This window comes from Myotis myotis, unplaced genomic scaffold (genome assembly GCF_014108235.1).
Source record: "Myotis myotis isolate mMyoMyo1 unplaced genomic scaffold, mMyoMyo1.p scaffold_m19_p_6, whole genome shotgun sequence".
Classification (NCBI taxonomy): Eukaryota; Metazoa; Chordata; class Mammalia; order Chiroptera; family Vespertilionidae; genus Myotis; species Myotis myotis.
Genome location: NW_023416368.1, coordinates 55,936,690 through 55,949,571, shown reverse-complemented (window position 1 = coordinate 55,949,571; position 12,882 = coordinate 55,936,690). Strand labels below are relative to the sequence as shown.

The window sequence follows — 12,882 nt, the reverse complement described above, 5'->3', positions numbered from 1 at the left end:
GGTTTTTTGAGGTCTCCCTTTATCACTAAGCATTTTCCACCAGCTCCAGGTCAGGCCACATGCAGCAGGCCAGTGTGGTGCAGTTTGCTATCCTGCAGTCTCGCTCACAGGGACCCATAGTCATCAAAAGCCACGAAGGACACTGTGGACACAGCTGTCATTGTGTCCTCCAGTGACATGCTGTAGTGATTATGTGTAATGACAAGATGTGAAGTAGCTGCAGGCTCCGGGGGAAGTGTCTTCATAGTAGACACTCTTCACCTGCTTCTGGTCATGGATACCCGTGCATTCAGTGAAACCTATCTTCCCCGCACCCCCCCCCCCCCCCGCCGCCCCTCCCCGCACCCCCCCACCCCATCCTTCCAGAAAAAACATAGGCATGTACATACATTTTGCATGAAATTTCAGAGAACCCATGGACCCATTGTAAAAACCACTGCTTTGGAATTAAATGTGTTTGCCTTTTCAAGGACATTAGGATCCTGCTGGATTTTCCCTGACCCACCAGGTGTCTCCTCAGTGTGACTGTACCAAGGACAGCACATGTCTGGGTTAGGATGACAAGTTACTCTTCTCTGCAGAGTTCCACAGCTGGTGGCAGTGACCTACTTTCTAAGCGCATTTGTCCCATTTCGATTATACAGTATTATTTATCAATAATACTGTGAAACCAGCCAGGTCAAGGAAATCTAAGAATGCTGACACCCTGCTCCCGAGAGTCCCACTTGTAAAGGCTTTTGTGTCTTGGTTCTTAGTGACTATAGAAATAAAGGACTTGTTTAGTCTTAAAGTAGTATCTTTGGGCTATGGAATTCAGTTTATCCTTGTGGCTCAGCATGAATCAAGCCACAAACGAAGCCCATCTTTGTTTTCCTTTTCTGTGCTGGGGCCAGTCATTGTGTGGGTTCCTTATCAGCCAGTTTTCTCTTTCGCTTGTGGCCGAGGTACAGGATGGCTTCTCCTACCTGTGAGGATGCTCCGCAGCAGCTCCTGTTACTTGGGTACCCCTCCTCTGTCCTCTTCACCGCCTCCCTGATGTTCAAGCACTACCAGTAGAATTACATGTAGGAGCTTTTTTCCCTTTGTTTTTTGACTAAATCATAGAGAAATATACTCCGAGATTTATATATGAGGAACATACATATGCTTAGTAAAGATGGTAGATATTTAAGAGGGGCTGCCTTGAGACACCAGGAATCCTACTCAGAACTGTTCCTTGTGGCAGGGTCTCAGTGGCCCACAGAGGAGGAGGAGGAGGAGGAGGAGGAGGAGGAGGAGGAGGAGGAGGAGGAGGAGGAGGAGGAGGAGAAGAAGGAGGAGGAGGGGGAGGAGGAAGGAGAAAAGGCGGCTGCGTCTCTTTGAAATGTGAATCAAGCCTAAATCCCTACTTTTATAGTCAACCATCCATAAATCATCTGATCAGGGGGCTTATATGTATATTGGGAGAATGCCTGAGGCATTTTATAATGCAGATTTCTGACTTACTTTACCCTGAGGTTTCAACCATTGCTGCCTGATAATCACATAAGGATTACACATTTAACGTGTGGTCCTCACAATATAACATATAGTTTGGATCTGGTTCTAAAATAGGGTTTTTGGACAAATTCCAAAACTATAAGTAAAAGATTTAGCCATTATGGGAATTAGGAACAAGTTGATCATTTCATCTGAGGAGAGGGAGATAATCCCCTGCATGAACTTGAATTAGTTTGCCCTTTTTATCTCTCTTTTCCTGAAGGTGGGACCACCACCCCACGGGCCATTTTGACTGGCCATGACTACCCGATCACCTGTGCTGCCATCTGCGCTGAGCTCGGCCTGGTCCTGAGTGGCTCTACAGGTAAGTTGGTGGCACTGCCATAAAACATGTGCTCTCTGCTTTCATTCGGGGGTAGGGATGAGGACTCTTTAGGATTAGCATCTAGCTCCAGCCACATTTCAGTGTTTTTGTATCTGAGCATCAAATCTAAAATAATGCAGTAGAGGACACCTAGACCTGTCTCCTCGTTATAGGCTGGTGGGGTGGTAGGAATGAGGACTATTTAGCATCTAGCTCCAGCCACATTTCAGTGTTTTTGTATCTGAGCATCAAATCTAAAATAGTGCAGTAGAGGACACCTAGACCTGTCTCCTCGTTATAGGCTGGTGGGGTGGTAGGAATGAGGACTATTTAGCATCTAGCTCCAGCCACATTTCAGGTGCGCAGTGTTCACTAGTAGCTACCATATTGGACAGCACACATGGTTCTGTTTCACAACCTTGCTCTAAGCAGTGGGGCTGGAACAAGGGACATCTTTGTATGTTTGTTTACTCTTCGGAACTCTGGCTGGGCTGCCTCCATCTCACACCTGAATGGAAGTGCCTGACCTATCTGTTTTAACTTCCAAATCCCAGGTCTAGTCAGGAACCAGGATGGCACCAGGAATGGAGTGGAAAGGTACTTAGCTGGTCTGCCCGGAGGTTTGTTCTAGCAACATCAGCATATATTTAGACCAAAGATACAAAGCAGGCATTCCAAGAGCACACGCTCGGAACACACAAAAACGCTCATCTCATGGGGAAGCTTGGATTATTTAAGTCACCTTATCTATGTTTTGAACTATAATACTTAGTCTAAGTAACAAGCCTTATTAAATAGTCAATGGATTGTGTTTTTAAATGTTTTTAGCTGGTCCAAACATTGAAACACTAATGATGATAGCAAAAATTCTATACCGACTGGAATTTTTACCTTCTTATGCCCAACAATGTCACATATCCTTAGCTAGCATGAGGTTTTGGACTTGATGTGATTCCCATTAGCTATGTAAATAAACCTGTCATACTGCAGGCTGTCCTAGCTTTGCACTGAGGTGTGGGACCACGCACGTGACTGTACAAGCTAAAACCAGCAAAGTGAGTTTAATAATCAACAGGGATTTTATGATTGCTCTATGACATTTTTAAGAATGTTCTCAAAACATTAAAAATTCTTTATACACACATCTGCATACATACACGTACTTATATATGGACATGAAAAAGCAGGAAAAACACACATTTACTTATTCGCATACTGTCATTTAAAACAGAGAACTCATGTGTTTTCTTTGTGAGGACCTTCTCAAGAGCAGTGCTTGCCGCTTTCTCTTCATAGAATAGGATGCGGAGTGAGAACCTGCCAACCTGACCAGTTCTCACACTCTGTGCCTTCAGGGCCCCTTTAACAGGAAGGTCTGTGCTGGCTTCACTCCTGGCCTAATGATTTCATAGAGTAACTTGCACGTGACTCAGCTCTCTCCTCTCCCAAGGGCAAGGTGAGACTGCCAGCATGCACAGGGAATTCTGCACAGTGGCACTGGGAAGATGTGCCATTTTGAAGGCTTTCTGTAACGGCACTGCAGTTCTGGGATGCCCTTTGACCTGTGCTCACGATTCACTCGCAGTGGGCTGTTCCCACCTTAAAATGAATCTTGCGTTTTGCTTCCCCCTTTCTCAGAAGGACCGTGTCTCATACATTCCATGAATGGAGACTTGTTAAGGACTTTGGAGGGTCCTGAAAACTGCCTGAAACCAAAACTCATCCAGGCTTCGAGAGAGGGCCACTGCGTCATATTTTACGAGAACGGGTTCTTCTGTACATTCAGCGTGAACGGAAAGCTGCAGGCCACCATGGAAACAGAGGACAACATCCGGGTGAGTGCCACTCAAACTCTTCAGGATTTGAGATACCTCAGGGTGGTACGTGGGGAAGGGAGAGAGTTCCTTAAAGAAACCCCTGTTGAGTTGCTGAGATTCTCTTTTCCATGCACCCCGCACGTCCCAGTTGTGCTGCCGTATTGCTCGGTATGGGAGCCCTCAGCTGGGAAGGCTGGCATAGATCTCTTGGGGCCATTCTGGGTGGCTTGCCAGGGCACGGGCTCAGTGTTTTTGTATCTGAGCATCAAATCTAAAATAATGGAATAGAGGACACCTAGACCTGTCTCCTCATTATAGGCTGGTGGGGGTGAGGACTATTTAGGATTAGCATCTAGCTCCAGACTTGACTTCTCATGGATGATAAGACCCAGTCTTGCCAAGGTGACAGAGGTGGATTTCACATTGTGATTTGAATTAGGCATTTTCCCATTTTGCTGTGAAGAAACGGTAATGCTAGTGGGCCTTCCAGGGTTTCACTTCCTCTTCAAGACAGGGCTCCCTCCCTCAGGACTAGGTGGGGAAGGGGTTTGCAGTTCCCTGTCTCACCTCGGCCTCCTGGTGAGGCTCAGGGTGAGTGTGATGGGGAAGCCTGTGCCCACTGGGTGTGGTTCTAGCTGAGCCTGGACATTTATCCACTATTGCTCCTGAACAGGGCAGCTTAGATGACACAGATTCTCCCAGATCTGGTCTGATCACCCCTTCTTGCAAGTAAACCCTAACTATAGATTTCATGATGAACTCAAGGGCACTTGCCGCTCCTTTATTCTGGGATGGGTTTCTTAATTCAGTAAGTGGTGTGGGTCTCTCTCCACGTGTCCACGCTGCATCCGCCTCTGCCACAAAGGCAGGCGGGGACTCTCACTCTGCTTTCATTTCCCCTCCTCCCCATAGCACTTCATTTAAACCAAGTACCCATCAGAGGGTTGCCTTTCCTCTTTGGAATAATAATGCTGATCATCTGTCACTCTGAGTTGCGATTATAGTGTCAGCTACACTAATAAATCTGTAAAATCATTTGAAATCCCCGGCTGGCTAACAGCTTCTGGGGCTCGTCAGGACTGAAGGCTCTGGAAGTGCCTGGAGGCGGTGGTCAGGCTTACTGCAGACTGTTTGTTTACACTAGTTTTCCTCTCTATGCTATAGCCATTGCTTTTTCTCCTCTAATATTTCCCACTGGGTTTCAAGCTTAAACAATCCATTGCTTTTCCACCAGCACTTTCATACTTTATCACACTAATTATAAGTGGTGGCACTCTGTGATTAGTAAGCTTGCCTGGCAGGGAGAAGGAGAGTGGATAAAAGAGGAAAGATGAAGAGAAACAAAAGGTGAGTGTAGTGGAGAGAGATGAAAAGAGAAAGGAAAGGAGAGCATAGAGGAGAAAAAGCCGAGAGAGGAAGAGCGAGGTGAGGCAGAAAGAGGAGAGAGGAGTAGAAAAGGGGGAGGGGACCCAGACAGCAGGCAGTGCTGGGGACCCTCTTACTGATAGTCCTGATGGGTGCGCTCACCCCCAGCGCAGCACTCGGGATTTCAGAGGGTGAGGTGAATGAACACCTCTGAGCCCACTGAGCCCGAGTCTCAACGCCCCCCTGGTGCTGAGGCACGTTAACGTTGAGATCTCCCTGGGTGTTGGTCTGCTCGGGAGAAATGGACAAGTCCTTCCCGGGAAAGGCCGAGAAGACATCTTCTCCCTTATTCAAATAATCTGGATGTTGATGAATGGATGGTCCTAAAAGTCCAAGTTTAAAGTAATTCCAAACAAAACTAGGATTAGAGATTCTCTACTAAAACAGAGTTAAAGATTAATGGTTTTAATTTATGTTTTTATATAGCGCTTACCCAGTAAAAAGCCTCAAGCATAAAACTCCAGTGAACCACAACCAGAAGGTTAATGGATTTTCATCAGCTGGATTCTCTAAGTGTAGCAGACGATTACCTGTCCCAGGCTCCTTTGCAGGTCCTGACCCTCGGAGACAGCCACTCGTGAAATGAGGGGAGGCAGAGGATATTGACTTTTACTTACTTTGAGAAATCTTACTGTTCACATTTGGTTTAGATTTGGAGAATACTTCTTATATGTAACTACCTTCCACACTTGGGTTTTTATATCTTAGATTTTTGTGTTCGTGAGAGTAAGCCATATTTAAGAGACCACTAAAAGTTGGCATTTATGTGAATTGAATGGCTATGAGACAATCTTTACTATGGTTTTTAAAAAATTGGCAAAGAGTAGATTAAAGACTTAAGGCAACTATACGGAAACTCTGAGCATAAATACATTTATCAGAGGTTAGATGTATCCTTTCGGGCTTGCTAGCACAGTATTCCCCGGCCCATGGTGTCCGGGCGGACGGATCACAGATGGTTGCAGTAACTTGTAGAACTGTGTGTCCCCTCCCTAAGAAAGGCGATGGATCTTACTAACTAGGAAACGAGGTTCGGAGGGCAGTGGAGATAGGATTAGCTCAGGGGTAGGAAGGACAAACAGTAAATATGGTGGGCTTTGCAGGCTCTGTGTTCTGTTGTGAGAGGAGCCATAAACGATCAGGTGTGGCTAAGTTCCAACAGCCCTTGTTTATGGGCACTGAAATGTGGAATGCATATCATTTTCCACCTGTCATGAAATATTCTTTTATTTTTCTCAACCATTAGAAAATGTAGACAGTCATATAACAGGCACTGGTCTGCTTTGCCCCATTTTACAGGATGGAAGGACAAATTCCGTGTCTGCCCTGGGCAAGAAGAAAATGCTCAGCCTGGGGGTGTAAGTACCTGGGAGTCGTGGTTCCTACCACATTGTCCTCCCCCTGCTGTGAAGGCCCCGCAGGCAGCAGCATTTTACTGGGGACATGTGTCAGGAGCTCTCTCTGCCCGTCCCCAGGGTCCTGCAGAGGTGCCCGGGCCTCCGGACTGCAGAGTGCTGGTTCCAGTCCACAACACGCAGCTCTGAGGGGCATCCGTAGCACTGGAAGCGTCTGCGCCTTGTCCTTAAAGAGGAAACACAAGAAAACTCACGCAGGGCCTAACCGTCCATTTGATTTTGAAAAATAGCAAAAGTTTCCTGACTCCCGATTTCCTAAAACTCAGGACCCCACATGGTCTCTCCCTTCTCCCTGTGCTGCAGTAGCTGCTGTTGCATAGGAATTCATCAAACTCAGAGGTGAAATTTCCCTAGAGCTACATCTCACCTGAACGTTGCTTTGTCTCACAGGCCATCCAGCTGAGCCGGGACGGGCAGTACCTGCTCACAGGAGGAGACAACGGTGTGGTCAAGGTCTGGCAGGTGTCTGACCTCAAGCAGCTCTTTGCCTACCCAGGCTGCGATGCTGGGATCCGGGCCATGGCCCTGTCTTACGACCAGAGGTAACACTGCAGTCAGGTCTGCTGATGGTGGCTTACAAGCAGCCGCGGGAATTTAAGTGGGCTGGGTTGTGGAGGTCACCTGAGCAATGAAGAGAGCCAATGAATAGTGGGGTTTCCTTTCTGATGGCACAACCCCGTGGACAAAGGCTGACTGCTCCATGAGTAGACAAGACATAAGTAACAAAGGCTCTGGTTACATTTCAGTTAAGCCTTTTGTGTTTCTTCAAGTACCTTTAATGCAAAATGCCTGGGTCTCTGTTCATGAGAATTCCTACATGCTCCCAAGTGGTAAATTTGGGGGTGATAATTTTTATCTGGTTTCCTATTGCCTCTTAAGAGACAGTCACTCATTTTAGTTCCTAATTGTTTTTGTGGCAACATTTTCCCTGAAAGCCGCCTTTTGGTATACACGTCAGTGGCCTTAGGTCCATTCACAGTGTTACACTGGTGCAACTGCCACCACTCCACCATGTTTAGTGAACTTTTCGATTCTCTCACATCTCCTTGTGGACTAAGCTTTCTGTGGAGATCGAGTGCCCTTTGTCTCTCCTCAGGTTTTGACTTGAAGCCAGTTTGTTTCTTCATTACTGTTTGCAGGGAATGTCCTTTTCCATCCTTTCACTCTCAGCCTGTTTGTCACTAGGCCTAAAGTAAGTCCCGTATAGACAGCACATATTTGATGTTTAGCTGGGCTTGTGTAGCGACACGTTAGTTCCTGATCTTGCTGTGAAGTGGTAGGGAGGATACTGAATAGGACCTCCGCGGCCTGGCTCAACCAAACCGTCCAGAGGCGCTCACCCCTGTGCAGGGACAGGAGAGCAGTGCCTCTCCCCCCTCCCCACACACACACACCTGCAGCAGTCGCCTCAGGAAGTCACTGTGTTCTGAGGACTGGGCCCTGCTCAGAGCATGATGGACACATCCGGCCACATGGCCCCTTCATTGAGTCTCTACCTGTCAGCAGCATCGCTGTCCCTGCCTGTGTGCACCCCTCCACCAGCAATGACTGTGGGACTGGGATTCTTTCCTTCGACTGCGATACCCAATGTGGAAGCCAGGCCTGCTCAGGTGTCCGTGGCGCATCCTGCACGGACTAGCTGTGTTTTCTGTGAAAGGGAAGCTGTGGCTCCTTGTAGAATGGCAGAGGCGGCACTCAGAGCTTACTCAGGGCTGCATTTTAGTCATTAAAACACATACCTTTGTTGGCACACACTGTAGCTCTGACCGCCAACTCTACATTTACCTTGTAGATTTGGGGAGGGCAGCTCCTTCTTTCGTAGCAGAGACCTTGGAAAGGAGTAGGTGTGTGAACCCCTCCTCTCTGCTTCTCCCAGGTGCATCATTGCTGGCATGGCCTCAGGAAGCATCGTTCTCTTCTACAACGACTTTAACCGGTGGCATCATGAGTACCAGACCCGCTACTGATGGGACAGCACACACCAGCCTTGCTCCCAGCCCAGGAGGGGACGTGCCCTGGGGCCTCCTTCCCTTAGGAATAGCGAACACATCTGAATGTAATCTAAATTTGCTCAAAGAAGCAAAATATTTTTTAAAGTTAATTGCTATTTTTGTAGACTTTGCTTGACTTTTGGGGGGGAGGTATATAGCAAAGCAGAAAACTGGCTGCTGGGTTCTGTAGTTTAAAAGAAATCTATATTTTTAGTCATAATGAGAAGTCTATTTTCACCAATTATGGAAGATACACATTGGAGTGAGTAAACCCACTTATTCTAGCTATATTATGAAAAAACATTTCCCATTTATCTGTAATCTTGAGAAATCTATGATTTTAACAAAAGGAAATGGGTTATAATATTGGGATAGGGGAATTTTATGCTGTACTTTGGGTCCTGTATTTTTCCAAACAATTGTGCTTCTTATGAGCTGAACTTTCTGGGATTTAAATAGTAATGTTTAAATTATGCTACATGTAATTTAAAACATCTCAATGAGTTATTTCTATCAATATTCTTCTCCAAGCATGTTATAGACCTAGAAAATTATGGTTTGGGGGAAGCTATTTTATTGTGTGGTTAACATGAAAGGAGCTAATGTTATAGCAAGGGTGAACTATTTGCAATGTTTTCCTGACTTGCCGTCTTCATGGCACACCAAAATGAAATGATGGGAATGTTCTTGGGCTCACAACTTTGTTTTTCTTTAAGTTGCAAGTACCAAAGGTCCCCCCTGAGGTGTGACTGTGCCCAGCACTAAGGCCAAGCCCCACGGGCTCCCCCACCCCCACCGGGTCTGAGGACAGAGGCTGCCAGGTGCTGTATTAAGTAACACCCGTTTTACCTTCTCTTTGTTATTGAACTATCTTCATCTTCCTTTTGATCAGCAATTTATACTAAGAAACAATGTTATTTTGGTGTTGTATAATTCTACTTTTCTAGTAGATTGCTGTGTGGAATTCTGTGAAAAATATTTGAGAAAAGGTCTGTATTGCATAAATAAACTCTTTGTATGTTGTGAACTTTGACATCCCATCTCTGTTGGTTTTTTTTTTTTGCAACTTACCTTCTCTGCATGCTCTGCTCTTCTCTGCAAGCCAGGACTTGGAACAGCTCCATTTGACAGGGAAATTAAATGCCACTGTTTACTGAGTTGTTTGAAATATCTTTTCACTCCTAATTTTAAGACATTGATAAAACAATTATTTATCCCAAAAAATGTCTGTTTCAGTCACAGATTCTGAACAACCACCAATAAGAGAGAGACTCTTTTGAATAAAACCTTCTGTGGCCAGACAGCTCCCAAATGAGAACACTAATCTCCACTCACCATGGACCAAAGAGGGAGCTTTGTGTCTTGTTTCATTTAAAATGCACGTTGCTTAAGCCACTAAAGGAAACAGTAGCTGGTAAAATGTGGGGAAGGGAAAGTACACCTTAGAATCGCAGAAATGCCCACATTACTGTAAATTAGCCAGCATCCTCCCTGGGACTAATCTGAGATCTCAGACTTTGGAAACTTCAGGGAAAATGGTGGAAGAAAATTAGGAATACCTAAGTCACGGGCCGGGCATATGATACTTCAGCTCTCCCGTAAGACAGCCCTAAAGCAAAGTTAACAATAAGGCAACTTCCTCTTGAAGCCTCAGAAGAAAACTGGCGCCTCTACTGCCTTCAGATGGCTTTTAAAATTAGAACTATCAGAAGTAACTGAATTTACAGTTAAGTACAGTTGGCGTCTTGGCGTCAAACAAGGGCTTCTGAATAATAGAATCGGTGTAGTACTGTTTACTCAACATTCATTTATCCAAGTTAACTCCCTTTAAAAAACATTATTTTAAATAAATATAAACTAGTTAAGGGGGGGAGTCAATGTTGGCGTAGTTTGTGATTAAATTGGACGAACTACGGAACAGACGGGAAGCGGGGCATGCGCACTACGTGGACGCAGTTGGAAGGTCGGCGCGTCAGTGACACAGAGATTCACGGCTGGTTTCAAAGCGGGTTGCCTCAAGAAATTAGGATTTCCCTCCCTGACCGTGTTGACTCTTTCTGAAATGTCACCAACCAAGTCCCCGAGGCCCTGTGATGGAAGGAGTCCCACGAGGTCTTGGGGGGACGCGTGAGGGCTGGGAGACCGGAGATGAGAATCGGGCGAGCGCACGATACAAATGGGACAGACCGCTCTCGGATGAGCAGCTCAGACCACAGCACAGCAGCCCTCCAGGAACAAAGGCGCTCACACGTTAACTCCACAGAGAGGAGCCACTCTGACCCTGAAATAGCGCCACACGTCAGCTGTATTCCTTAGCATGCAGGGCGAGATTCAGAGTATCCGCGTGGGAACCAGAAGCAGCTCAGTGTAGGTCATGCGGCCAGAACTTACAGCCCAGAGCTGCCCGTTTCCATTCAGTCCCAAGAGCAGAGCGCACATACTTGGTGCCCCGGGTTCTCCCACCTCCCTGTCGGAGGGTTGGGGAGATGGCAGAGATCGCGGGGCTCAAGTTTACGATGCAGGCCAGGGAGTCCCGGATGCAGCCAGACCACACATCCACTCAGCACCCTTTTCAGCAAATACATTTGCGTTCAAACAGCAGATGATATAACTGATCTACCAAAATAGGAACCTGAGGGGAGAGCCTTTCACTAGGTGTCTTCAACACCTTCTTACTGGCTGTGATTTCAAGAGCTCCTGGCCACACAATGGCGGACCTACCTGGTTTGGTCCTCCTCTGCGTCAGCCCTGCCCCAGTCTCCAGTCCTGCCAGGGAACGCAGAGGCCCAGGGGACGGTCCCTCTGCAGCCAGAAGCAGGGCCTGCACAGCTGGAAGGCCCCTCCACGGAGCGGAGAAGCCTCGCAGGTGCCGCTGTGTCCCAGGTCACGGAGGAGCAACCGGCCGGCCCGTAGCCTCACGTCACCACGCGGCATCACATTGGGCCCAAGCACACACACAAACATAAAGGAGCGGGACAGGGCTTAAATGTTGAGATCTGCATAACCCGCATGACGTCAGCACAGGCCAGGGCCTCTCCTGGGCTGTTCCTGCCTCCCCCACAGAGGACGGGACGTTCCCTCCTTCCCCCAGGAGAGCAACCAGCCTCGCTTCCTTCCCTCCTTCCTCAGCTTCCCTCCTCCCTCGTGGCATGCAGCGCGATGTTAACCCCGTGGCATGGCAAGTGAGTGCAGGGGAAGCTGGGAAGCCTCACACTGTCCTAACTTATAAAGGAAGGAAAGGACCATACGTAGCAAGTCAATAAAACAACAAAATAAAAAAGATTCCATTTCCTCTCAGATGAGTAGGAGAAACCTCTCTGGGATTTTCTTAGATGTGGAAAGTGTGGTCCATGATGCATTTCTCGGGTTCCCCGGAGTCATAAGATCACTATTTAAAAAGCTCAAGGCCACTCACTATCAATGACACTGACACATCACCGCCAGCCCTGGCTGCTGTGAACCAGAAATGCAGATTGCTCACACCAGGGGACATCACATTTTTCTCTCTAATGAAACCCAGGGTGGCTTGGCCTCTGGGCAAGCTATCTTCCCGAGACAGCCAGGCGCTTGGGGCGGGAAGGCGGCCATTACAAGTGTGCCTGTGAATTCTGAGACCTCCGCAGTCATATGCCAGAAACATGAATTATTTTTCTCTCTCGGGTTCAGGAATATTTTTCTTTGCCAAACCCAAGAGTTGGGGGCAGCTGGAAAGGCTTGTGATTTCCCCAGACCTGGCAGGAAGCAGCTGGCTGCTTTGCAGCTTTGGGCTTGGATCAGTGGAAAGACATTCTCCAGGCCTGACTGCAGCCTCAGCACAGACAGGTGCCCCGTCCTCACAGCTCGCCCTCACAGCTCGCCCAACCCCACCGCAGGCCTCTGGTGCCCAGCTCCGCCAATAATGAAAGGGCTTATGTTGGGGAGGGCATGTCGGTTAAAAGTGCTTATTACTGTGCCAAATAAACCCTTTCTTCCCCTCATCATTCAGTGGTGGTAACTCCTCCCCACAGTTAATACCTGAGTTCAAGGCTGCAGGTTTTATCTCCACGCAGCCCTTTCAAATGCCCTGGGCAAGACCCTCCAAAGGGGCACACATTGGCCTCCCTCTAAGACAGCGGTTCTCAACCCGTGGGTCGAGACCCCTTTGGCGGTCGAATGACCCTTTCACAGGGGTCGCCTAAGACCATCCTGCATATCAGATATTTACATTACGATTCATAACAGTAGCAACATTACAGTTATGAAGTAGCAACGAAAGTCATTTTATGGCTGGGTCACAACATGAGGAACTGTATTTAAAGGGCCAGAAGGTTGAGAACCACTGAGGAGGGACAGCCCAGCTGTGAGATGAGCTACCCTGGGAGCCGAGAGCCCGTCCCACTCCCATGCCTACG

General features: G+C 47.5%; 1 protein-coding gene across 8 annotated transcripts in view; it reads left to right on the top strand.

The window, feature by feature from the left end:
* Positions 1-9,524, top strand: part of LRBA (LPS responsive beige-like anchor protein) — a 559,344-nt gene extending 549,820 nt beyond the window's left edge. For all 8 annotated transcript variants that reach the window (XM_036315411.1, XM_036315409.1, XM_036315413.1 and 5 more), the window contains 4 exons: positions 1,742-1,843; positions 3,482-3,678; positions 6,891-7,042; positions 8,377-9,524. In XM_036315411.1, the coding sequence (XP_036171304.1) occupies positions 1,742-1,843; positions 3,482-3,678; positions 6,891-7,042; positions 8,377-8,467 (542 nt within the window). In that variant the 3' untranslated portion in view covers positions 8,468-9,524. The remainder of the gene's footprint in view (positions 1-1,741; positions 1,844-3,481; positions 3,679-6,890; positions 7,043-8,376) is intronic.
* Positions 9,525-12,882: the final 3,358 nt, after the last annotated feature.